Below are 23,164 nucleotides of genomic sequence, written 5' to 3'. Positions count from 1 at the left end.
CTTAAAACATTCTTAAGGTTAACAAGGTGGTTCCTGACTTGGGTGACCTAACAGGCAGCCAGCAGCCTTTCTTCTGCACCATGCTCGTTTTTCCAGGCACGCATGACAGCTACATCTTAACGATACAGTTTTCCTTTGCATCCATTCAAATCACCTGGACCTCTTCACATCTGTGCTTGGGCTGCCTTTCGTCCCACTAAAGATGTCGACCCTGAAGCGAGCTCGGGAGAGCCGTTATTAATCTGAACCAGCGATCGTCAGGAGGGGCCTCTTTGTGCCCTCCGAGTCGGTCAGCAATCTGCTGGTGAGGGGTGCACAAAATGTATGTTCAGCTCCATTCTGTTTTGTCCTGACAGCAAGGGAAAGTGAAAAAGAACACCAACAACAGAAACCCCAAGCACTTGCTGAACTTGGGTTCTACACCTGTTCGTTACTTCACATTCCCTACTTCAAAGCCGTAGACGGCCAAAGCAGGAACTGCAGACAGACTGGGGCTCAGAACTGGACTCCGCCTGACCTGAACAAGTGGCTTACCTCCTTTGTCCTGTTTCTTCGTCTCTGAGATGGGGTTACTAACGCTTACCTCATGGAGTTCATGAGGAGCAAGACAGATGACAGTTGTGAAGTGCCCAGGGCTACAGTGGTCTCTTTAATCTTCGTGGCCAAGCCCTAACAGGAACAAACGCCTCTTTCCTGGAGGGGAAACCGGTTTTCTCTAAACCTTGGCTCGCTTGATATGATAAACACCTGGCGCTCGCAACAATGTTTTTTATAGTTTTCCTTTCACTGGAGCCCTGAGCTTTTGTTCCCCACTCTTTCCCTTTTCTTCTCCTTTACAAACTGACAGAAGGCAAGGCTCTGTTCCAGGGGCTGCCATAGCCAAGTTGAACGGCACTGTCCTCAAGGAACACAGCCTCGGGCAACTTGAAATCTGGGTGGGGGGTCTTCCCAAGTATGCTGGGGTATAAGAAGACCCACACGTCCAGCCCTGAGAAATGTGAGTCATGGATTTTGGTACCACCATAGGATGCACTGCATGTAGCTATTAAAAGAGTTTCTGAAGAATATTGATGCTCACTGGGTAAAGGGAAGGAGCTCGTTAATAAGGTTGTATATATACCGTGATCTCAATTCCAGGTTGAGATAGATATATTTGAAAAGCAAGAAAGTAAAACAAAAAACCATCTGTGGTTATTTATGACTGATAGAATTCAGGTGATTTAAATTTTATTTCCATGTTTCCGTATTTTCCATGTTTTTAAACAGTAAGCATCAAGGAAGATGTGGGTTTTCTTTAAGCCTTCAGAAAAATGCCACAGGCAGCCTCCTTACTTGGGGATCTTTGTTTTTGATGGGTGGTTTTATGGTTTACGTAGGTTTTTTTGTTTAAGTAGGACAGAAGACCCATAAAGAGGTTTCTCAAAAAAAAAAAGCTCATACATATAATTTTTTGTTTGTTTTGCTCCATGCATATAATTCAGATAATGTAAAAAATCACAGCAATTCTTAATTTGGAAAAAAAAAAAAAGTGGGTTGTCCCATCAACACTCACTTAACCTGTATAACAATTGCGGAAAACCAAAACACCTGGTTCTGTTTGTAACTCTTACTACCTGTGTGAGCCTGAACAAGGTACTTAAGCTTTAGGATCTTGTTACCCCAATGTGATTACTAGACTGACAGCATCGACATCTCCCTGGAGCTTATTTAACATGCAGAACCCGGAGTTCCACGTCAGACCTACTAATACAAACCTACAAGAGCCCTGGGTGATTGGTATAAACATTAAGTTTGCAAAGCCCTGGTCTATGAGCCTGTTCCCTCCATGGTCAAATGAGGGTGGCACTCCCCACCTGAACACCTTGCAGGGGTGATGGACAGCAAATGAGATATCATACACACACACGGTTTTAAACTCTAAAGATTGAACAAATGCCAAGAGCTGATATGTTTTCCAATGTGAAAGACAGGGATGGAATGGTAGTTGTGTTGTTGCATTAAAAGCTTCTAAGCTAATGGTAATCATTGTAATGGGAAGTCTCTTTCCTGATCATTGCTCACAATACTCTAACAATATTTTCCAGATTATGACCTTTCAAAGATGAGGGACTTCATCAACCAACAAGCTGATGCTTATGTGGAGAAAGGCATCCTTGATGAAGAAGAAGCCGATGCCATCAAGCGTATCTACAGCAGCCTGTAGAAGTGGCAGAAGATCTGGGAGTCTTTAGACTGTCCCAGCAAACATAGCTTAAAACACTTCTAATTCTGTCATTAAAGTTATTTGACCCAAGGATTATTAGAAAGTGGTGAAATTGCAGTAGTTAACCTTTTAGAAGTGGTTCAACATAGCTTTCTTGCCATAAAAACTGTCTGAAAAGTAAAGTTGTATGTAAGCTGCGATTTTGTATATAGAATCCTCATTTCCTTATAGATTTACATTTTATAATCAGAGATATGTGGCTTCGGAAAGCCTGTCATGGACAGAACTTAAAATTGAAGCTTCTTCCCGCTGTGTCACACCCACAGGCACCCCCCGCAAAGAATTAGGGGGTTCTGTTTTTAAGGCGTGCTGGGTACCAAAGCACCTCCTAGACTCTGTCTGTTACAAGATGTCATTTCCAGTTCCCTTCTGGGAGTTAAAATAAATTAACATTACCTCCAAGCCTCTCTAGCTTAAAGGATAACTCCGCTTTTTTGGCTGTTCCTGCTGGCTCTTTATCAGGCCCAGTGGTGCAAAAAGGAACCTGAAAGATAAGCATAGGCTTTGCTGGACTCATCAACAATTTCTCCCCACTCTTGACATTTCCAGACATCGAGTTTGTTTATTAATAGGGATAACTATGTGTTCTCCAAGGAGAAAAATGAGGTCATAAACACTGCAGAAGCAAAGTAAACATGTCTGCCAGACCTGAGTTATCTAAACTGAATTTAATCCAGGCCAAGGTTTCTCAACAGAGAGCAAGAAGGCCAGGCAGTAGGACAGAAACAGAGAAAACAATCAGTCCCTTCTTCATGGACCAAAGCTTTTAAACGAGTTTTCCTGGGGGGAGAGGTTAATGAACTTGGGGTCCCTGCAACTCCACTTCCTCAGCTGCCATCACAAACACAGCTCTGGAAACAACACACAGTGGCCCAATGTCCTCCTGAAATGGTTGGTAATGGGCAATGCTCCCAAGCCAGAGAATGCTTTGAAAATGCATTATTCAGCATAAAGTTATAACATTTTTCTATCTATTTCAGTTTGAAATCTTAAAAATAATATAATCTTTGTGTATTACCTGTCATGACTTCAAACAGCCTTCTAATACTTGTCTTGAATGCTCCTACTTGGTATCTACTTTTTGGTGAGGGCTGGGGAACTTACAGGGGAAAGTATTAAGAGGTTATTTTTCTCGGGGAGGAAACCTCCTAGACTCTGTCTTTAGACTGTAAAAGACAGAGTCTAGGAGGTTTCCTCCCCGAGGAGGAATGAGAGGATGCTGCTCCTCCCCATCCTCTCTGGAGTTGTAAAAATAAACAAACAACAACTAAACTTGGTATGTTCTAGAGAAGTCATTACTCCCTGGTGAGCAGTAAGAGGGAACTAGAAACATCTCTGCCCAAATTATCCTTGCCCAACTCAATGAGTCAGACCCTTTTAATGTCATCTTTGATAACATGACCGACCATTCACCCAGGTCCTATGGTCCAAGTAGGCTGCTTGTACATCAGGACGAAAGAAAAGTCTGGCTGCAATTAAAGCATTTTATCCATTCATTTTTCTATAATTTATCTAGATATCTATGCAGTCTATTTTAAAATAAGACATTTATGTAGGGAGTTTATTATAGTTTTCTGACACACAGACATTCATTAACTCTGAGCAGTAACCAAGACAAAAGAAAAGGGAGATCATTGGCCTTGCTTCAGAAATGAGGAAACTGGTTCACAAGGACCCAGAGCATACTCAAAGTCAGATGAGCAAGAAGTTGTTAAAAGTGGGCCTCGAGGCCTCGAACCCGGTTTCTTGTGGCTCAGTCCACTCCTCCAAGGCAGCACTAGAGTACTCTGGTCCAAGACAGTTCAACTGTGGCCTCAACAAATCCAGAGTTTTTAATTACTTGAAGGAGAGAGATGTCCTGGCCAGAAAGTGCTAAGAGTAGACCTTAGGCAACAAAGAAATACTCAGAAGAAGCTTTTTAAGATTGTGGTCTGAATTTTACATTTCTGCTTATATCTTTTGGACAGCATTTTTGGACTTATGTCTTTTGAATTACTCTCAAATTTCAGATCATGTCACGTTAAACAGCATGATAACTTTACATTTTTGAAAGTTCCTGTGCCTCCGGAGGCCTAGACCTTGTCTTATATACACAGTGTTTTCCCTTCCTTTATTTTTCTGTTTTCTCCTCTTCCAACTAACCCCCCATAGTCAGGTAGTAGCAAAGCATGATCAAGAGATCACACTATATCAAAGATGGTAACTGCATGAGGAAAAAAAACCCCAACACATCAGGGAGTGTGCAAGTTATGAACAAACAAGAAATTCGAGACAAGGGCAGATGACAGTGTTTCCCATGCATGCACCTGTTGGTCACCCTCAAGGGCTGGAAATGTGCAGTTCTGGTTCTGTAAGCTCTGCCCCATTGATGCCTAAAGGCACCTGTTTCCTGCTTAGTGGAAGACCTGGAGGAGCAGGACAAGGAAGAGAAAATGAGGGGAGAGTCCTTTTTGCCCCCACAGAAAGCAGATTCCTTTGGGGATGCAGGGGAGAGATAAATATAGGGAATTTTTGTGGGAGCTTAGTGATTTCTTTAACCTGGTATTTGAATAAAACTGAGACCAAAAAGAGTTTAACTCTAAGTAATATTTTGCTTAAGATTTATGGCTATAACCTGTACATATGATAAAAGACAAATTATGTGAATAAAAATTTAATCCTCAATTCAAGTGAACACAGTGACTATGAAACACTCTATAAAGTGACATAATGAAATCTAAACTAGAATTCACCAATGTGTCAAGAGCATGGCATTTTTAATTTCTCCTTCTCATTATATTCTATGTTTATACCATATCTCAAACAAATCAGGAAAAATATTATGAAAATGTAAATGTTACTAATACCCATAATTGATTTGCTTTTACATTACTGAAACTTTTTCAAAATTCCAGTTATAATAATAAAAGCATTTAAAATGGAGAAGCTGTCACCATTTCAAAAACAATTTAAAAATCAATTTTATGTTTCCATTTGTTGAAAAAAAACAAAGACTCAAATATGAAAACATAGTTTATTTTCTCATTCAGGCTTTTGTAGTTTATTTTTACAAAATAGCAGACAAAATTTGGTTCTTTATATTAATACAGAATATGTAATGCATATCGAAATATATAGCACTTAAGTTATAAACACATAGCAAAATCAGCATCACTTCAACAGCAACCATGTATGTCACATAATTAGGATTTCTCAGAAGATCAACATTGTTTTCAGCTTGAAGATGTATATAGTCTTTGATGCTTTATGTTAACTAGTATTTACAAAACTAGTCTCAAAACTACCATCACCTACAAAAGTGATGAGCTTTAGGATACAATTTTGCTTTCATGCCGTAATAGGGACTTAGAATTATAGAAAGCCAGAGGGAAATAATCATGTCAGTGCAACTGCAGGAGGTGGACCTACTAAATTGCGATTTAACGATGCACGCTTTCAAATCTTCGGTTGTTGGTTTCCTTATGATCCAGCTATCTCTTAATCCAGGTTAGATGATCACCCCGATCATCTAACTGTGATAGAGGGAAGCTGCATAGGGGCTTTCTTCATCTCTGAAAAAAATACATTCAGTATAAATCAGTGCTTAAAAATGATATTCAAAAAGCTAATATATATACTCATTATATAAGTTAATATCCATTTGCCAAAGAAGGGTATATCAATTTAAAATATTTTGTATATAATTATAATATTTTGCATGTCCTGGAAGTTATATGCGATGCAAATACTCATTAGGATGGACCTTATTATCTGCATTTTATTGGCATCTCAGTTATTGGAATAAAGAAGGGTACTTGTAAAAAAATATTTATCTATTCTTATATATTTACATTTTTCTATTCCATTTAAATAAAACATTTTAAATTATAAAATGATTATATTCATATTTGTTTATATTTTTTATATTCCACCTTTTCCTCAAAAGGACTCGATGTGCCTACAACAAAAAAGCATACACACAATAAGATGAGTTAGAAACAGAAAATCAGGACTAAGGAAAGGAGAACAGTACAAATATATTAACCATAAGAAATACTGTAGTAGCTGAACTGAGCATCAGTTTTAGTTGTTAGCTTTCTGGAGCCAGGGTTAAAAAGGAAACACACTAGCTTGTGCCATTCTTGGATTCATAAAGGAAAAAGAAAACCAATTCTGTAGGAGAGAGAAAGATTTGCCCGAGTACCAAATTAAAGAACAAAGAAAACAGCTCACATGAAAAACACCCAGTAACAAATAATGGACAATGTCTTTGACAAATTACATTAGGATCAGTATTTCACAAGGAGCTGCCCTTCCCAGGGCAGTCCTTCCTTTGATGGGATAAACTAGATGTTTCTGCTGGGCTGCTATCCAGAATTGCTTGCTGGATAGTTACACTACTAAAGCAAAGCAGCAAACTTTTTATAATAAATAACAGGGACAAAAGCAAGTATACTGCAACAGATAATGCCCTATGCAGAATGCAGGAGCTCTTTTTACACCTCACATATTGAAAATCACTTTCTAGAATTAAAATAGTTTTTATTTTTTTTATTTTTTTTAAAGACTTCATTTATTTATTTGACAGAGAAAGAGAGAGAGAGCACAAGCAAGTGAAGTGGCAGGCAGAGGGAGAGGGAGAAGCAGGCTCCCCGCCGAGCAGGGAGCCTTACGCGGGACTCGATCCCACGACCCGGGATGAACTGAGCGGAAGGCAGACACTTGACTGACAGAGCCACCCAGTTACCCCTGAAATATAGTTTTTAAAGCAAAAGGAAAAAAAGGAAAGAGAAGAGCAAAGAGAGAAAACAAAACACAACAAAATTTAGCCAAGCAAGGACATTGTAAGAGTAATTTATTCAACCTCTGACATTTTACCAACATATTTTTACCTGCTCTCTTCTTTTAGTTTCTTGGCTGCCTGTGTTGACAACTTAATCTGCAAGTCTAGTCTCTGCAGGAAATCTCTAGCTGACACTTCTTCAGGCTGTACAGGCTGAACATCAGATTCTTGAGGACTGGGAGGAGAAAGGTCTTCCCCAGCTGCTACGGGCTCCTCTTCATGAGAAAAACTGCTACCAACAGTTTCACTTTCTGGAGAATCTATTGAGTTAAGTCCATTAAACAACAAAGGCTTCTCTGATATAACTGGGATGTTCAAAGTTTTCTTCAGAAATATACAATCATTGGTAAACAGTTTATTTGCCCTTTTAATCTGTTCCATCTAAAATATAAAAAAGGAAACACAGAGTTAGATATAAGTAAATCCATTAGTAGGGTTTATTACATAAACAGAACTAAAACTATCCAGGTTTAGAATATGTGCAACGCTTTCTCTGGATTTGAGAGTCTTAATTTGGGTTTAGTCACTTCCCCAGGTACACCTGGTTATTTAAAGAGTAGTCAGGAAATTGTTTGCCACTTTTAAAAAGGAAAGACTCATTTTCCACCCACTATAATATTTGCCGTACAAGGCAGCTTTTACCAAGCAGCCTTAAATTCCTGAAGTTACAGAATGTGGAACTTTTAGCTCATCTAATAATTTCTATTTGTGTTTTAACATTTCTGTTATTTGATTTAAAAAAAAAAAAACGAGTACTATTCTTTTACTTACAGAGTGCTTCTGGGGTCTCTGGAATTGTGTCTGGTAAATATAACAGAAACAGGAGCTGGTACAGGGATAAATATGAGCATTTGCAAGAATGGTGTGGACTGGGACTGCGGGCATTAAGAAAGGCCTCACAGACAAGGTGGGGTTCTGATTTTGATTCTTTTGACTTTAGATGGACCTTGAAGAGCAGGTAGAAGTGGTACAGGTAAGGAAAGGAGGTGGGGAGTGTATTACATACACTATGTCCTATTTCCACCCAAGGAGCAGGCATTTGAAGATCCACTTTACAAATAAAAGGAAAAAAGTCAGAGAGACTATGGACCATGGAAGGATCATACACTGGCGACGAAGAAGCTAGAATTTAATAGTTACTACCCCCCCCCAAACTCTTTCCTAGCCTGCGGATGCCTCCCGCATACCTCAGCCATGGGGATGGGAGGCGGGGTGGGAACAGAGAATGGAATCTACACAGGGTCTCATGTAACCTCCACAACAGTTCTGCCATCCAGACACTGTCATCTCCTTTTTGCAAACGAAGCAATGGAGACTCCAGAGGGGTGACTGGCATGCCCAAGTCCACAGCGCTGAGAGTCCGCTGCAGAACCTGGGGCCTGCCGACCTCCAGGCTTCCAGCCGGATACTGTCCTGTGCTGGGCTCTGCACGGGCCCCGCACCCGCTCAGTCTCTGCACAGCCCAGTCCGGTGAGGCAGGGAACCGACGGTTTGGAAAGATTGCTGAGCTGAGCGCACAGGCTTGGGAACCTGACAGACCTAGTTTCAAACCTCAGCTCCACCGACACCAACCACCTCCACGTGTGTCAAATAGGTGTCGCCCACCCTTCACGGGGGTGTGTACACACACTCTCACAGAGGAGACGGAGAGGTAGGTAGGTAAGCAGGCAGACAGACACAGAGACAGACAGGATGTCTATGAGAGAAAGAATACTGAGCAGAGCCCCTGACAGCAGATGACACTACTCTCTATTTTCCAGTGAAGAAGTTAAGGCACACAACAGATGACTGATTTGACCAAGTGCCTAAGGCTCTTGAAATGTGTGAGCTGGAGGGGCACCTGGGGCAGTTGGTTAAGAGTCTTTTGGCTCAGGTTGGGATCTCAGGGTCCTAGAATAGAGCACCACAGTAGGCTCCCAACTCAGCGGAAAACCTGCTTCTCCTTGGCTCTCAGCCCTTCTCCCCTCATGCTCCTGTCCACACACACTCTCTCTCAAATAAATAAAATCTAAAAAAATAAAAAATAAATGTGTGATCTGGGATTTCTTTTTTTTTAAGATTTTATTTATTTAAAAAAAAAAGATTTTATTTATTTATTTATTTGACAGACAGAGATCACAAGTAGGCAGAGAGGCAGACAGAGAGAAGGGGAAGCAGGCTCCCCACTGAGCAGAGCGCCCGATGCGGGGCTTGATCCCAGTACCCTGAGATCATGACCTGAGCCGAAGGCAGAGGCTATAACCCACTGAGCCACCCAGGCTCCCCATGAGCTAGGATTTCTGTCGGACTCTGAAGTCCCTACAACAGCAGGATAAAAGTGCATGACTAATGGGACCAAATTATGGGATCCTTTAATGCCAAATTGTGAGTGAAAAAATTAGATTCTACATCAAAGAGCCTGAAAAACAAGAGTCGATCACTAAATGAACCCTATATCTCCTGATTTCTTACTATAAGTTGAGTCTACACAAATGGTACACATAAAGCTTTTTTTTTTCTTTTAAAGATACTACATTAAAGTATATTTTGTGTGGAGTGGGGTAGTCTTTTGTGTTCTAGCTTCTGATTAAAGGAGAGAAGGTAAGGGTGAAGAAAAAAGGCATGAATAGGCCAGTGCATTTAGGAGACAAAATTAAAATCTGAAAATCCTAAGTATCTCTGGTCTGGTCAGGCTTTTACTTAAGAGATATAAATAACTTGAATACCTTATCATAACAGGTTCAGGTGTATTCTATTCTGCCTTTAACACCCCTTATTTTTTTTTTATTTTATTTTAGTTTTTTTACCAGCTAGCATCTACCTCCTCCATCTTAGTATGTGGGCTTCCAATGGCACTGAACAACTCCCCCCCCACACACACTCCAAGGGGAGCATATGACTCATTCTTGCCCTTTGGAGTGTCACAATGTCCTGGCTTTCATGATAGGTCACAGTCCCACAATTCAAAGACAGAGGCAGACTTTTGCTGGGTCTGGGGGTGGGGGGTTGGGGGGGGATCCTGTATTTTTTCTGCTGGAAAGAGCTGCCATCCTTCCACCTCACGGAACCTGAGGCCATCTGGAAGGAGAGCAATCAGTTCTCTGAAGCAAAGCCTAAAGCCAGAATTCCCTAGGGCCTTTCAGTTCCATGACTCAATAAACACCATTTTTTGTTTGTTTTTTGTTTTTTGCTTAAACTAATCTGAGTTAGGTCTTCTGTCACTTGTAAGTCAAAGAACCTTCCTTGATACAGTGCCCTTCGAAATGCTTATTGGCAGGCGCCTATAATTTTCTGACAATAATGATGGGGGACAGAAACTGACAGAACACCAGATCTGAGTGCTGAGGCAGGGCTGAGAATATCAAGCATAAACTGTGAATTCCTTCAAGACAAGCACTTTTATTTCTCTATCTTCCCTGGAGGTAACAAAGACCTGGTACACAGTAAGTGCTTAGGATAGAAGGATGGAAAGATGGATTGATGAATTAATTAAAACAGGTCAGAGGAGGGACACCTGAGTGGTTCAGTCATTGGGCATGTCTTCGGCTCAGGTCATGATCCCAGGGTCCTGGGATCAAGCCCTGTATTGGGCTCCCTGCCCGGCCGAAAGCCTGCTTCTCTCTCTCCTATTCCCCCTGCTTGTGTTCCCTCTCTCACTGTGTCTCTCTCTGTCAAATAAATAAAATCTTAAAACAACAACAACAACAACAACAAAACAGGTCAGAGGAATAGGTATAAAGTTGGTTAAGTGTCTGCCTTGGGCTCAGATCATGATCCCAAGGTCCTAGGATCAAGCCCCATGTCAGGCTCCCTGCTCAGCGGGGAGTGTGATCTCCTCTGCCTCTCCCCCTGGCTTGTGCTCTCACTCTCTCTCTAATAAATAAGTAAATAAATATTTAAAAAAAAAAAAAAAAGATGAACTCAGGGAAGTAACCAGAAAGGGACCATGAGTCATCAGTTGTGTTAGTGATTCTCCCTCTCAATCCATCCCCCCACCCAATCCATCCCCAGCTCTTCTTGAGCCTGTTCTGAACCCGGGAGGCTGACCTCTTAAAAACTGCTTTACCTAAGCCCCCTTGTCCTTGGAATTCCAGTGGATGTTCCAAAGGAAGTCATCAGCAGAAAGATACAGCACCATGACTCCAGGGGCTGCACTCTTCTATAGCAGAGTTGCTGCCAGGTAACCATTCCCTCGTCCAAGGCTCCAGCCCTCCTCGTGTGGGGTACACCATGTCTTCTTCTTGCCCTTCAAGCCTTGGGGTAATGTCTTCCTGCTGTTGCTAGTCTCAGGTGCTTCACCATCCCTTGTTGGTTCCCTCAACCCTGCTCATACTTCTGTAAATGTTCCTTCAGGAAATTCTCTTTGGCCACACCCCCCATGCCCACTATCTGTTTCTTGTCAGAACCCTGACCCATACATCTATCATTCAAAACAAGACAGCCCACCACAGCTAGGTGAAGGGCCAATGACAGGGACCACAAGACGAGGCGACTGAGTCAACAGCTGGGTGTGGTCAAGGAACACAGGGAATGAAGGGCAGGATTCCCTAGTTCTTGTGATCGGCCCATTGTTTCACCCATAGAACTGCCTCTTTAGCCTATGAGCTTCCTGAAGTCAGAGACTACGCCGTCTCCATCTCAGTGTCATCAGCAATCATTTAAGATGTACATTCACCCTATAGACTAGATGGGATATCCAGACATAGCATCAACGTGGGGACCAACCTAAGGACTGGTAGATCTGAGTTTGAAGATGAAATGAGCCTAATACAAGGTAGTTTGAAACAAGGGCTCCAGGGCCATACTTTCTGGGTTCAAATCCTGGCTTTGCCACTTTCTAATCATTCACTATTCTGTTTTATTTCCTGTAAAGTAAGGATAATAGTACCTTCCACACAAGATGATCATTATCAGGGTTACACAAATTAACTCATGTATTTAAGATAATAGGATAATGCATAGCCCCCAGGAAACCCTCCAAAACGATAATGATAATAGCTGCTATCTTGTTATTAAATTTGCTTAAAAGTAAGAAAATAACAAGTAAGGGCAGATTCTAACATGTATTTAGCAAATGAGAAGGAAGGAGGTAGGAACTTCTCACAATAAAAAATATTTCTCCTACAAAGTAAGAAAATATAAAAAAAAATTTCACCAAACCAAGCCCAGATAATTAGCCTCATATGTTGTCACTGCCCTGAGGTGTGTGAGCTCTATATTGTCCCCCCGCCACCCAGCAAAGGTGATCAATTTGATCTTAACTTATTCTCCTTTACAAGTGGTGGCTTGAACCTACAGAACAGGCTGTAAACTCTGGACTTATAGTAAAGTTAAGGAATAAATCAGTCATGCAAAAAAGCCAGGTGCCGGGGGGAGGGGGGGAAGCAGCATTCCAGTGAGAAAGAGCAGATGCAAGACCCCAGCACAGGGAAGAAAAAAAAAATCGTGTGGCTGAAGTATATAGGGAGTAATGAACAAAACTCTAGACCACATAGGGCCTTGGATACCAAGGTAAAAAAGAAAAAAAAAATATTTTATTTATTTATTTTTTAGGATTTTATTTATTTATTTTAGAAAGCTGGATGGGGAGGAGAGAGAGAGAGAAAGAGAGGTGTACACGCATGAGGGTGGGGAGGGGCAGAGGGAGAGAGAATCCAAAGCAGACTTCCTGCTGAGCTCGGAACATGACTCTAGGCACAATCCCAGGACCCCAAGATTATGACCTGAGCTGAAATCAAGAGTCAGACACCCAACCATCCAAGCCACCCAGGAGTCCCCAAAATTGGTTTTTATTTCAGATGTGATGAGAAGCCACTGGAGGGTGAAGAAAGGGAGCAACACAATCTGATTACAGTTACAGATCATTCCGGCAGCTTTGTGGAAAATGGATTAGCAAGAAAGAGGCACTAGTGGAAACAGGAAGCCTAGTCATGGAGAAAACCTCACCAGCACAGATAAGAGACAAGATAATCCCAAACAGTGAAATGATGTTTTAGGAAAGTTTTACACTTTTATCTGAACATAGATGGGTCTAATGCTCTGGGAATGCCACCTCACATAAAGCTAAGAAAAGTCATGATCCAACCCAAGGGAAGAGCTGGAAAACTCTGTAACTTCCCCACCTGCCCTCTGTTCAACACTTCCTAATACCCAATTTTTATTTTATTACTTATTTATTTACACAAGGACAGAAGTAGTTCAGATGCTGTCCTGTGAAAGTTTAAAATTCCTCTGAACTTTTGTCTCCTAGATTTAGAACTAGAAACCTGGTGTTGAAAGATCCTGTTAAAAGTTACAATCTTTCAGGTCAACTGGGTGACTTAGTAGGTTAAGCATATGATTCTTGGTTTTGGCTCAGGTCATGATCTCAGGGTCATGAGATTGAGCCCTGTGTGGGGCTCTGTGCTGGGCGCTGTGGAGCCTGCTTAGGATTCTCTCTCTCCTTCTCCCTCTGCCCCTCCCCCCTTCTCTCTCTCTCTTTCTCTCTCTCAGGAAAAAAAAAGTTAAAATTTTTCAGTACGAGGAGGCGGTGTCTAGCAGAGTTCTTCCGTAAATGAATGAGCTTCCTGGAGAAATAAAGAGGCACCCTCATTAAATCTCATCCAGTGCACACACACACTTGTCAGGAGCTACAGAAATAACTTAAACACTGAGGCTCTTAACCCTGGAAGTCCACCGTTCCCGAGGCTCAGTGATTACCTGAATGGTCAATGTCCCAGTGTGTTCTAATTCTAGCACGCTTAACTGCCATTGTTACAGAAGGCCATCAAGTTTTGTTGTTAAAAACACACACAGAATAACTACAGCTGCTTCAAACTTTGGATATCACAAGGATTTGATTTGTTACAGGCTTTGAAATTGCAGTTTTCTGGCATAGTCCCAAAGCAGACCTGGGTTGTGTTAGGAACACATAAAGCAGGGAACAGTACATTAGAACTCTTAGAAGACATTATGATCCCTTTCCTCCATCCTCCCCAATATATACTCTTTCCTCCACTCTATTGCTAGATTTATCCTTCTGTTTAAAAAAAAAACAAAAAAGATTTTATTTATTTATTTGACAGAGGGAGAGAGAGCAGGAGAGCACAAGCAGGGGGAGCAGAAGACAGAGGGAGAGAGAGAAACAGGCTCCCCTCTGAGCAGGAAGCCCGATATGGGGCTTGGGCCCAGAACCCAGGGATCAAGACCTGAGCCAACAGTACTCGCTTAATGAGCTGAGCCACCCAGGCACCCCTATAGTTATCCTTCTAAAACAATGTTGGATCATACCAGGCCTTGGGTAGATGGTGGAGAATGGATTACTTTTGGGGAAACTGAAACCCAAAAGCAAAACAGAACCCAACTCCTTGGGCCTTTTTAAAAAACTATTATTCAATTTATTCAAACAAAAAAAAAGAAGTTCACCTATTTCTCCCACCCCTCTGTCCAACATTTCCTAACACCCAATTAATGTTGAGAATAGACAGTATGACCTTTTTAGAGTGACACAGAACTACCCTCTATTTCTTGTAGGCAGACGAATAGGAGGTAGGTATAGCAATTGAATTGTTTTCATTTCAAAAGTCTCTCTCTGGGGCGCCTGGGTGGCTCAGTGGGTTAAAGCCTCTGCCTTCGGCTCAGGTCATGATCCCAGGGTCCTGGGATCAAGTCCCGCATCGGGCTCTCTGCTCATCGGGGAGCCTGCTTCCCTCTGCCTCTCTCTCTGCCTGCCTCTCTGCCTACTTGTTTGTGATCTCTGTCAAATAAATTTTAAAAATCTGAAAAAAAAAAAAAGTCTCTCTCAATCATGAATAGCATGATTCAGTCAAATTGACTGGTCCCCAAGAAACAGATTACAGAATAATTAAGAGCTAACAAGATGGCCACAAGATCAACCATTATGACATTAGGTAGAACGAGCACCACTGATAAGTTAAAAACAACTTCTTTACAATGATTCCCCTGTAAATACATTTTGTGAAGGTGAACTGAGTCTGGGGGGAACTCACAAAACTTCCCCCTATAAAAGTATTTCAACAGCAGCTGCTGGGCACAGCCAGGAACCTTCCACAAAGGCTACTCTGTTCAGCCTCATCAAGCCACTAGCCTAACAGTGAAAACAGCATTCAGAATTTCTGTTTCTACCTCTCCATTCCTTAAGAAAGACAAACCTTTCCAACAACATTTCAGGATACATAATAACTAACATTTACCCAGCACTGTGTGGCTTACAGAATATATTCATACATACATACAACTTTCATTTGATTATTATTTTACAGAAAACTAAAGACTTACATATGAAAGGACTCTCTCAAGGTCCTTTTCCAGTAAGTGCTAGATTCACCAGTCGCACCACTGTCTTACCTTCACTCTTAAGTCCTAGGTGGTGGTGGCAATCGGATTCCTTCACTGCCATGTGCTAATAGGGAAAAGGATTTACTTCTTTCCCATGCTATCTCAGAAGAAATATGAGATTCCATTTATATGAAATGCCCAGAAAAGGCAAATCTATAGATTAGAATGTATATTTGGGGGCTGCCTGGGGCTAGAGAAGGAAACAGAAGTAAGGTCAGTGGCACAGGGAACTTTTCAGAGTGATGGCACTGTTCTAAAACTGGATTGTGGTGATGACTGCACAACTCTGTAAACTCACTAAAAGTCCTTGAATTGTACACTTAGAATGGGTGAATTTTGTGGTATGTAAATTATATGTCAGTGAAACTGTTTTTTGGGTTTTTTTAAAGATTTTATTTATTTGAGAGAGAGTGAGCATGGGGGGGAGGTGAGAAGCAGACTCCCTGCTGAGCAAGGATTTGGACGTGGGGCTCCATCCTAGGACCCTGAGATCATAACCTGAGTGGAAGGCAGAGGCTTTACTGACTGAGCCACCCAGGCACCCCAAAATTGTTTTATAAAAAAGAAAACATGAGGATTCTTGGGATTCTCCCTCTGTCCCTCCCCACTAAAAATAAGATAAAATAAAATAATAAAAAAGAATATGTGAGAATCTATTAAATCCCAAGCTACTAAAGGCCATTTTACCATACTTCTCATTACATGTTGCACTATTAATTTATGGTTCTCTTGCCTTTGATCAGCAAGGGTCAACAATTTCTATCAGCAAGGGCCTAAAGTTATGAACACAAAAGAGGTACATATACTTACATTTCTAATTCACAACCTTGTCCCTAAAATGACAATCATTCCACCTTGTCTCAGCAAGGTGACTTCTGTTCAGGGAAGTGTGAAGAAGCAACTAGGTTTAGCAGCTCACTGGAAGAAAGTGAGAAGACTCTGGGAATAAAACCGGACAGTAAGTAATTGAGGACACTGGAAGCAAGGTGGTCTCTGGAGAGGGGAGAGGATAGGCAAGCTGCCAGGAGGATGCAAAGAGACATTGAAAAAGTTAATGCAAATAATAGGTCTCCTCACTGCCTCCTGCTCACTTTTATTTGTATACTGTTCTCTAGATGTTTTTTAAGGGTTTCCAAACAAAAAGTTCACAGTGGCTGCCTGGAGCCATGAGCTTCCTCCCAAAGTTTGCATCCAACTGAGAGGAGCTAGGATCACCACAAACATCACAGCTAAATCTAGAACACTGGGTTAGGGCAAGGACCTTAAGTCTCAGGAGAGATAGGCACAGCCAGGGAAATTCCAGCCCAAGCAAATTCAAGTCTGAGACCTACATCGTATTTAGTAGTTTCTCACCTTAGCCCAAATAGTTTCAGTTTCCCAGACCACTTCCTCAAATGCCTCTTTGGTAGAGATGCTCAAAAGTAAACCTATGTTTATTTCAGTGTCAAGATTCCCTGCCAGTAGAAGGGGAGAAAACCAGCACCAATCTTGCTGTAGGCTTGAGAGCCAGCCTCAAATCACACTTCACAAATCCAGTCACTCAACCCCTACACGGGCTCTGTCTTTCAGGGTCTGCTCAACTCCAGGGCCCAGCAACTTCACTCCAGGCAGGCCTGCGGATTAGGTCCATACATATGTGGAGGGCCTGCATGTGCCAGACTCAGGCTAGGCACAAAATGTACAGAGATGAGTTAGACAAGCAACCTGGCTTCTTGAGTAGCTACAGGCTAGTGGAAATCAGCAGTAGACAAAACTCATCATGAATAATAGGAGAAAAGCATGTAACATCCTGTAATCCCTGCATGTAGCACAAGGACTCAAACAAACCAGGCTCAATAAAACCAAGTAAAAAAAATAATAATAAATGCTAGTTATTAATAACTAAAAGGACTTTAAAAGGGATGTGGGAAAGGTCCTTTAGATATTTTCTAAGGCACTGGCTGAACAACCTCGGTCCACCAGGCGTCAGGCCTGGCCAGGCTCTCCAACATCTGCATTCTTCTTTCCTATAGAGAAGCCTTCTGGATGCCTGGGCCCATCTCTACAGCAGAAATACTCAAATGAAATAGTAAAAAAATAAGCAGAAAATATATAGTATATATATAGTATCAACAAATCATCTAGAATCCAACCCCTTCCCACCACTTTCTTTTCTGCTGCTTTGGTCCAGACTGCCATCCTCTCACCTGCATTATTACAAAGCCTTTATCCTATCTGGTCTCCCTGCCTTGGCACTTCCTGGGCTACAGCCTGTTCTCAAAGCAGCAGCCAGAGTGATCCTCTTAATGCATAAATCAGATCATGTCATTCTTCTGTTCAAATTCTTCCACTTTCCAACTCACTCAGAGAAAGAGCCAAAGTTCTTACAATGGCCTTCAAAGCCCTAAGTGATCTGGTTCAAATATACCCTATTGCATTGTACACACCAGGTACACTATTCCTGGAACTTGCCAATTATGCTCCCATCTTGGGGCCTTTGCATCACTTGCTATTTCTCCTGCCTGGAATGTTCTTCACAGATATCTGCACACCCCCCACCCCCTTGCCTCCTTCTCAGTGAGGTCTTTGTGGTCACACCATTTTAAATTACAGCCACCTCCAATAGCCCTCCTTCTCTCCTTTCCCTGCTTTATTTTCTTTCATTTTGCTTATCAATACCTGACCTATAACATATTTCGTTTGTTTACTTACTGTCTCCACTAAGATATAAGTTCCATGAGGGCATGGATTTCTATTTATTCACTAATGTATCACCAAAAAGATAGAAGGTTGGGAAAAAAGAAAAATAAGATGAATAATAAATACTGTTGGGAAGACAAGGCAGGGAAGGGGAAAGGGGGTATGAGGGAGGGCTGTAATTTGACAGAGAGTAGTCAGGAAGGCCTCATGGAGGAGACATGCAAAAAAGAACTTGAAGGCAGTGAGGGAGCAAGTCAAACAGCCAAGATCAGCCCTACATAATTTGCAGGGCCCAGTGAAAAGTGCAAATGTGGGTGCCTTGTTCAGAAACTATTAAAAATTTCAAGATGGTGGGAAACCTGGCTGGCTTAGTCAGTTAAGCGTCCGCCTTTGGCTCAGGTCATGATCTCTGGGTCCTTGGGACTGAGCCCTTTAAACAACAGTTTAAATATGCTTATGACCTCGGCAGTCAATATTAGAAACTTAACTAATTTAACTTCTTTCTGTTCGATCAGGGAAAGAAAAAAACTTCTCTCCCTTTTTAGGTCCCATGTAAAATCTCAATTTACAATAAGTAAATCTAATTAATAATTGCCTCCATTAATTAAAGCACTAATGTCACTTCACTGTTACAGTAACAATTATCACTTCCACTGTTTCTACATAATCAGTGGAAGTCTCTCTAAAAATTTCATCAACTATAGTTCAGGACCTAAAGTAAATGATATACATGTAATAAACCAGTGGTTCTCAATGAAGAGTGAGTTTCTTCCTAGGGAACATTTGGCAATCTCTCGATGGGGGGGTGGGGGTCCTACTGGCATCTAACAGACAGAGGTCAGAGATGCTATTAAACATCCTACAATGCACAGCATGACTCCCACAACAAAGAATCTGTAAGTATGTATGTAAGGCCCATAATATCAATAGTGCTGCAGTTGAGACTGTGGCCATACATTATTATAGTTCCCAATTCATTATACTTGAGCTTAACATCTTAAAATCAAGTCTTTTTGAAAGTAGTGAAAAATCTAGTTTACACCGTAACCATAAAGGGTGATAAGGTTATGAGTAACAGGATCTACAGTGAGAAAAAACATAGATTAGAAAGCATCTAATCAAAGGTAGAGAGCCCCTCTGAGCAGATGTTTAGGAGTTCTAAGCCACTCTAGTGCAGCCAAGTAGGGCACTGGCCTGGAGAGACTGCTGTGGGTAGGGACCAGGGAAATAACACTTCTCTAGAGATCATGGGTTCCTGGTACAGTCACCCTGGCCCAGTAGGTATGACACACAGAAACCATACAGAAGAGACCTTCCTTTTTCAATAACCAAGATGCTAAGAGAGCTCTTGATAAGACTAGGATAGAAACAAGGGTGGAAATAAGAAGTTGTATCTAGATAAAAGCAAATGCCTTATCACTGTGCTAACTCAAGTTGTTCTCAATGAAAAAACATACTCAGATAATATCCTTACCTCTCACCCCTCTTCCCATCTGTAAAAGAGTTAATTACACCTACCTCCAAGGCTCATTAGGAAAACCAAATTGAATAAAAACAGGATGGAACACGACAAATGTATGCCTGGCACACAGCAGGCATTCAGCAGAAGGTAGTTACTGATATGCCCCAACTCTGCTTTCCTCTGGCCTTCACCCAAACCAGGCCTTATTGATGTACATAACAATGGCAGTTCTATGTTCACGTTTAGAAACTCCCAGGCAGATGGAAAGGGACTATCCATAGCATGATAATATCAGTATATGCCTGCACAGCAAGATTCCTGGTCTCAAAATGTTTAAATGATAAGACCTGCCAGGTAAACATACAGTACCAACTTGAAGGTGCAAAATAAATTAGTCTCTGTCATTCTGTGAAGGGCCAGAAAGAGTTTCACTTTAAGAGAAAGATACAGATAAGATCGCCTTTCTTCCCATCAGTGTCTAAGGTGTTTCAGGAAAGAACATTGAAAACTGATACAGAACTCAAATGTAAAAAGGCCATCACATGGCTCAGAGTTAATTATAAGTAATTTTAATGAGACAATATGCTCCCTCGGGTTTCCATGTTCTTCCCAGAGATGTAATGCAATATACCTAGGACACACACACTTATAAATTTATAATAAACACAGCTCTCCAGCTCACCTAGACCCCAGTTCTGGGCTGCTGCTTGGCGACAGGTGTCACATTCACAGTTGCCCGTGAGCCCAGGGGTGTAATTTCACTTCTAAATAAAGCAGCATCATCGATAAAACCAGAACCATCCTGCGGAAACAACCGTACCACCCCTGACTCGTCGCCGCGCTTGTTTACAGACAAAACAAAATTCTCTGCCCGAGTCCACACCTCAGCTCGGCTCTGAGTAAATATGCACTACGGCAGTGTGATGTGGACTGAAACTCGGGTGAACATGGCTCCCTGGTCGGCTCTGGCCTGCCTCGCCGAGTCCGGGCAGGACTCCGGGAACTCGATGCACCTACCTGGGGAGGGAGCCTGGGCGGCCTGGCTCTCTGGCCGCAGAACCATCTTCGGCGGCCGCGGCGGCGGCCCTCAGCGCGCGGTGGGCGAGCGCCAGGGGCCGGAGAGACGCCCGCGCGACCCCCGGGCCCCCGGGCCCTCCCCGAGTCCCCGCCCCGGAGCCCCCGCCCCGAGCCCCCGCCCGGCCCCCGCCCCGCCGCCGCGGCGCGCCCTGCTCACCGTGACTCCGTACTTGAGCGCGATGCCCTGCAGCGTATCGCCGGCGCGGACCCGGTGCTCCACATGGCGCTCGATAACGCCGGCGCCCAGCGGCGCCCGCACGCTGGCCGTGCTGCCGTACGAGCGGGTCTTGGTGCGGGCCAGACTCAGCGACAGCTCGGCCTCCTCGGACTCGGAGCCCGAGCGCGAGCGCGGCGGCGGCGAGGGGGCCGAGGGCCGGGGTGCCCGGGGGCCGCCTTCCCGCAGGGACAGCGCGGGCGACGAATCCGCCATGGGTCCCGCGGAGGCCGCCAGGTCGCGAAGCTCGCCAAGGGGGCGGCGCCTTGTGCGCCGCCGCCTCTTCTTCCTCCTCAGAGGGGCTGCGGCGGGCCGTTTCGCGGGGGCGGCGGGCTGGAGGCCGCGACAGGGAGCTGCGGGCCGGGCATGGCGGGCGCCCCCTCCTGCGCGTCCCGCCTTCCCCCGGCGCACCTGCAAGCGGAAGAGCGAGACGAGATCCCGCAGCCGCCGGGCCGAGCGCCGTGGCTCCACCCTGCTCGCCGGTGCGGGGCAGGCCCTGCGGTGCGGGGAAGCGGGGCGCGCTACCGCCCGCGGCCGCGGGGGCTAAGGGGGGCCCACCCTCAGGCGTCCTCAGCGCAGCGGAACCCTGCGGCACGCCCGCAGATGCTAGTGAGCCCTGCCCCTACCACGGCGAAACACCAGAGCTTCGCTCTGCTTCCTCTATCGATTCCCCAGCAAGCGCCCGCTTTCTCAGACCTCCAAGCTCTCCCACGAAGGGTACTTCCCTCCCCCCACCCGACTACCCTGATGACCTCAAAGTCCACGTCACAGAAAACATTAAGGCCATTAAGCACACAGTTTCTCCAGGCCCATCTCAACAGCCAGGAGGGTCCGGCCTTTCAACGTTACAGCAGGAGGGACAGGCCTTTGAACATTACACCAGGTGGGTCACCTCCAACCAACACTCCAGCTCTTCGGATTTCACTCCTCACTGCACACCCGTGCCAAACTGAATCCTGACCTGCCTGGAACGAGTGACCGGTTACGGTCAATTCTCCGGGCTCACTAGCTACATCCCATTCTCGTGGCTCACTAAAATTTACTATCTGCACCATCCTTTTTTTTTTACCCGTTTCCTCTTTAAGACGCTGAAATCATAACTCCACAAAGTATTATCATTAAATCCACGGTTGACCTCATCTGTGTTCTTCATCTGAACACTTCCTCCTCAGCATGCTGGCTTCTGACAGTATTCTCCACAGAGTGGGTATGCATTCACTAGAGGCTACTGCCACGATTTCTGTTGTACTCTGGACAGCTCTACGACAGGAGGTACCCAATATGCAAGTCAGGAGACTGGAAGTTTAATTCATTGGCTGAAGTTTCTCTGTGTCACAGAGCTGGACAGAGGCAAAGGCACTAGAGCTTGGAGACACCACAAAGGATGGTAGAGGAGCAAGTGGTCCTCACATCACCCTCCCACTCAAAAATTCTTCAATGGCTCCATGTGGACAGCAGCATTAACACAACTCACATTGGCACCTAAAGTATTCTTTCTATTTTTATTATCCATGCACTGGTCATATCCCATCTACAACTTCTCCTGAACACATCCCGCCAGACAGAACAAGTTGAACCTGCCCCTCTTGCAGACCTTCCTGTGTGCATATGCTATACACACCCCACCTATAATGCTACTCTTCTATATCCTGTCTGTATTTTTTTTTTAATTTAAGGCCCATCCCAAATGACACATCCTCCAAGAAATCTTTCCTGATTCTTGCCATGTGTCTTCCTCCCTTAGCCACCCAATCGTTCTTGTTTCTTCACTGAACCCCAAGGCAGTTGGTACCTCTTGTTTAGCACTTGTGTTTTGTATCATGTACTTATTGCCTCTACATGTTCTCCAGTGAGGCATAACTAGATTTTACTCATCTTTTTAGCACCAGCAGTGCTTAGCCCAGAGCCTTCAATAAAGCATCAAAAGTAGCTGAATGAAGGTGTGGTAAAAATATCCCAAAAACTAAATTAGATTATTTAGCAAGACTGTGCCATACATGAACTCTTGAGTGGTATCCATTGTGCCCATCCCAGGAACTATAAGAGAAAAAGAATGCCCTAGTTTCAATATATTATGAGATCAGGAAATACTTAAAGAAATTGTCCTCAAAGAATTCACAACCTAGTATTGAGAGCGCATATACCATGTCTTCCAGTGAGGAAAAGTTTACAAGAACTGGAAGTTTTTATTTAAAGAGTAATGAACTGGGTTATGAGAGGTGTGATTTGGTGCTCTTTGGGAAAAGTTCAATGATCAATTAATTGGGGAAACACTAATAAGCTATCTTTCCCTTTCGGAGGTTCACAATGCACATTAGAATACTGAAGGTT

The 23,164-nt window shown here is 43.4% G+C and overlaps 2 protein-coding genes across 7 annotated transcripts in view; one reads left to right on the top strand and one right to left on the bottom strand.

The window, feature by feature from the left end:
• SCG3 (secretogranin III) overlaps window positions 1-2,665 on the top strand; it is a 36,426-nt gene extending 33,761 nt beyond the window's left edge. For both annotated transcript variants that reach the window (XM_032856480.1, XM_032856481.1), the window contains exon 13: window positions 2,085-2,665. In XM_032856480.1, coding sequence (XP_032712371.1) covers window positions 2,085-2,203 — 119 coding nt within the window. In that variant the 3' untranslated portion in view covers window positions 2,204-2,665. The remainder of the gene's footprint in view (window positions 1-2,084) is intronic.
• Window positions 2,666-5,257: 2,592 nt separating this feature from the next.
• Window positions 5,258-22,069, bottom strand: LYSMD2 (LysM domain containing 2). 5 transcript variants are annotated; one of them, XM_032856475.1, is made up of 4 exons: window positions 21,903-22,069; window positions 20,777-21,244; window positions 7,135-7,466; window positions 5,258-5,814 (listed from the first exon to the last, which is right to left on the bottom strand). In XM_032856475.1, the coding sequence occupies exons 1-4, from the start codon at window positions 21,984-21,986 to the stop codon at window positions 5,772-5,774; spliced, it is 927 nt and encodes a 308-aa protein (XP_032712366.1). In that variant the 5' UTR covers window positions 21,987-22,069; the 3' UTR covers window positions 5,258-5,771. The 5 variants fall into 5 exon arrangements, with proteins under 5 accessions (XP_032712366.1, XP_032712368.1, XP_032712369.1 ...); XM_032856477.1 differs by lacking the exons at window positions 20,777-21,244; window positions 21,903-22,069 and adding an exon at window positions 20,560-20,602; XM_032856478.1 differs by lacking the exons at window positions 20,777-21,244; window positions 21,903-22,069 and adding an exon at window positions 15,342-15,402.
• Window positions 22,070-23,164: the final 1,095 nt, after the last annotated feature.

The sequence above is a fragment of the Lontra canadensis genome, unplaced genomic scaffold (genome assembly GCF_010015895.1).
Source record: "Lontra canadensis isolate GAN:19392208 unplaced genomic scaffold, GSC_riverotter_1.0 scaffold12, whole genome shotgun sequence".
NCBI classification, from domain to species: Eukaryota; Metazoa; Chordata; class Mammalia; order Carnivora; family Mustelidae; genus Lontra; species Lontra canadensis.
This window is presented reverse-complemented; position numbering and strand designations above follow the sequence as displayed.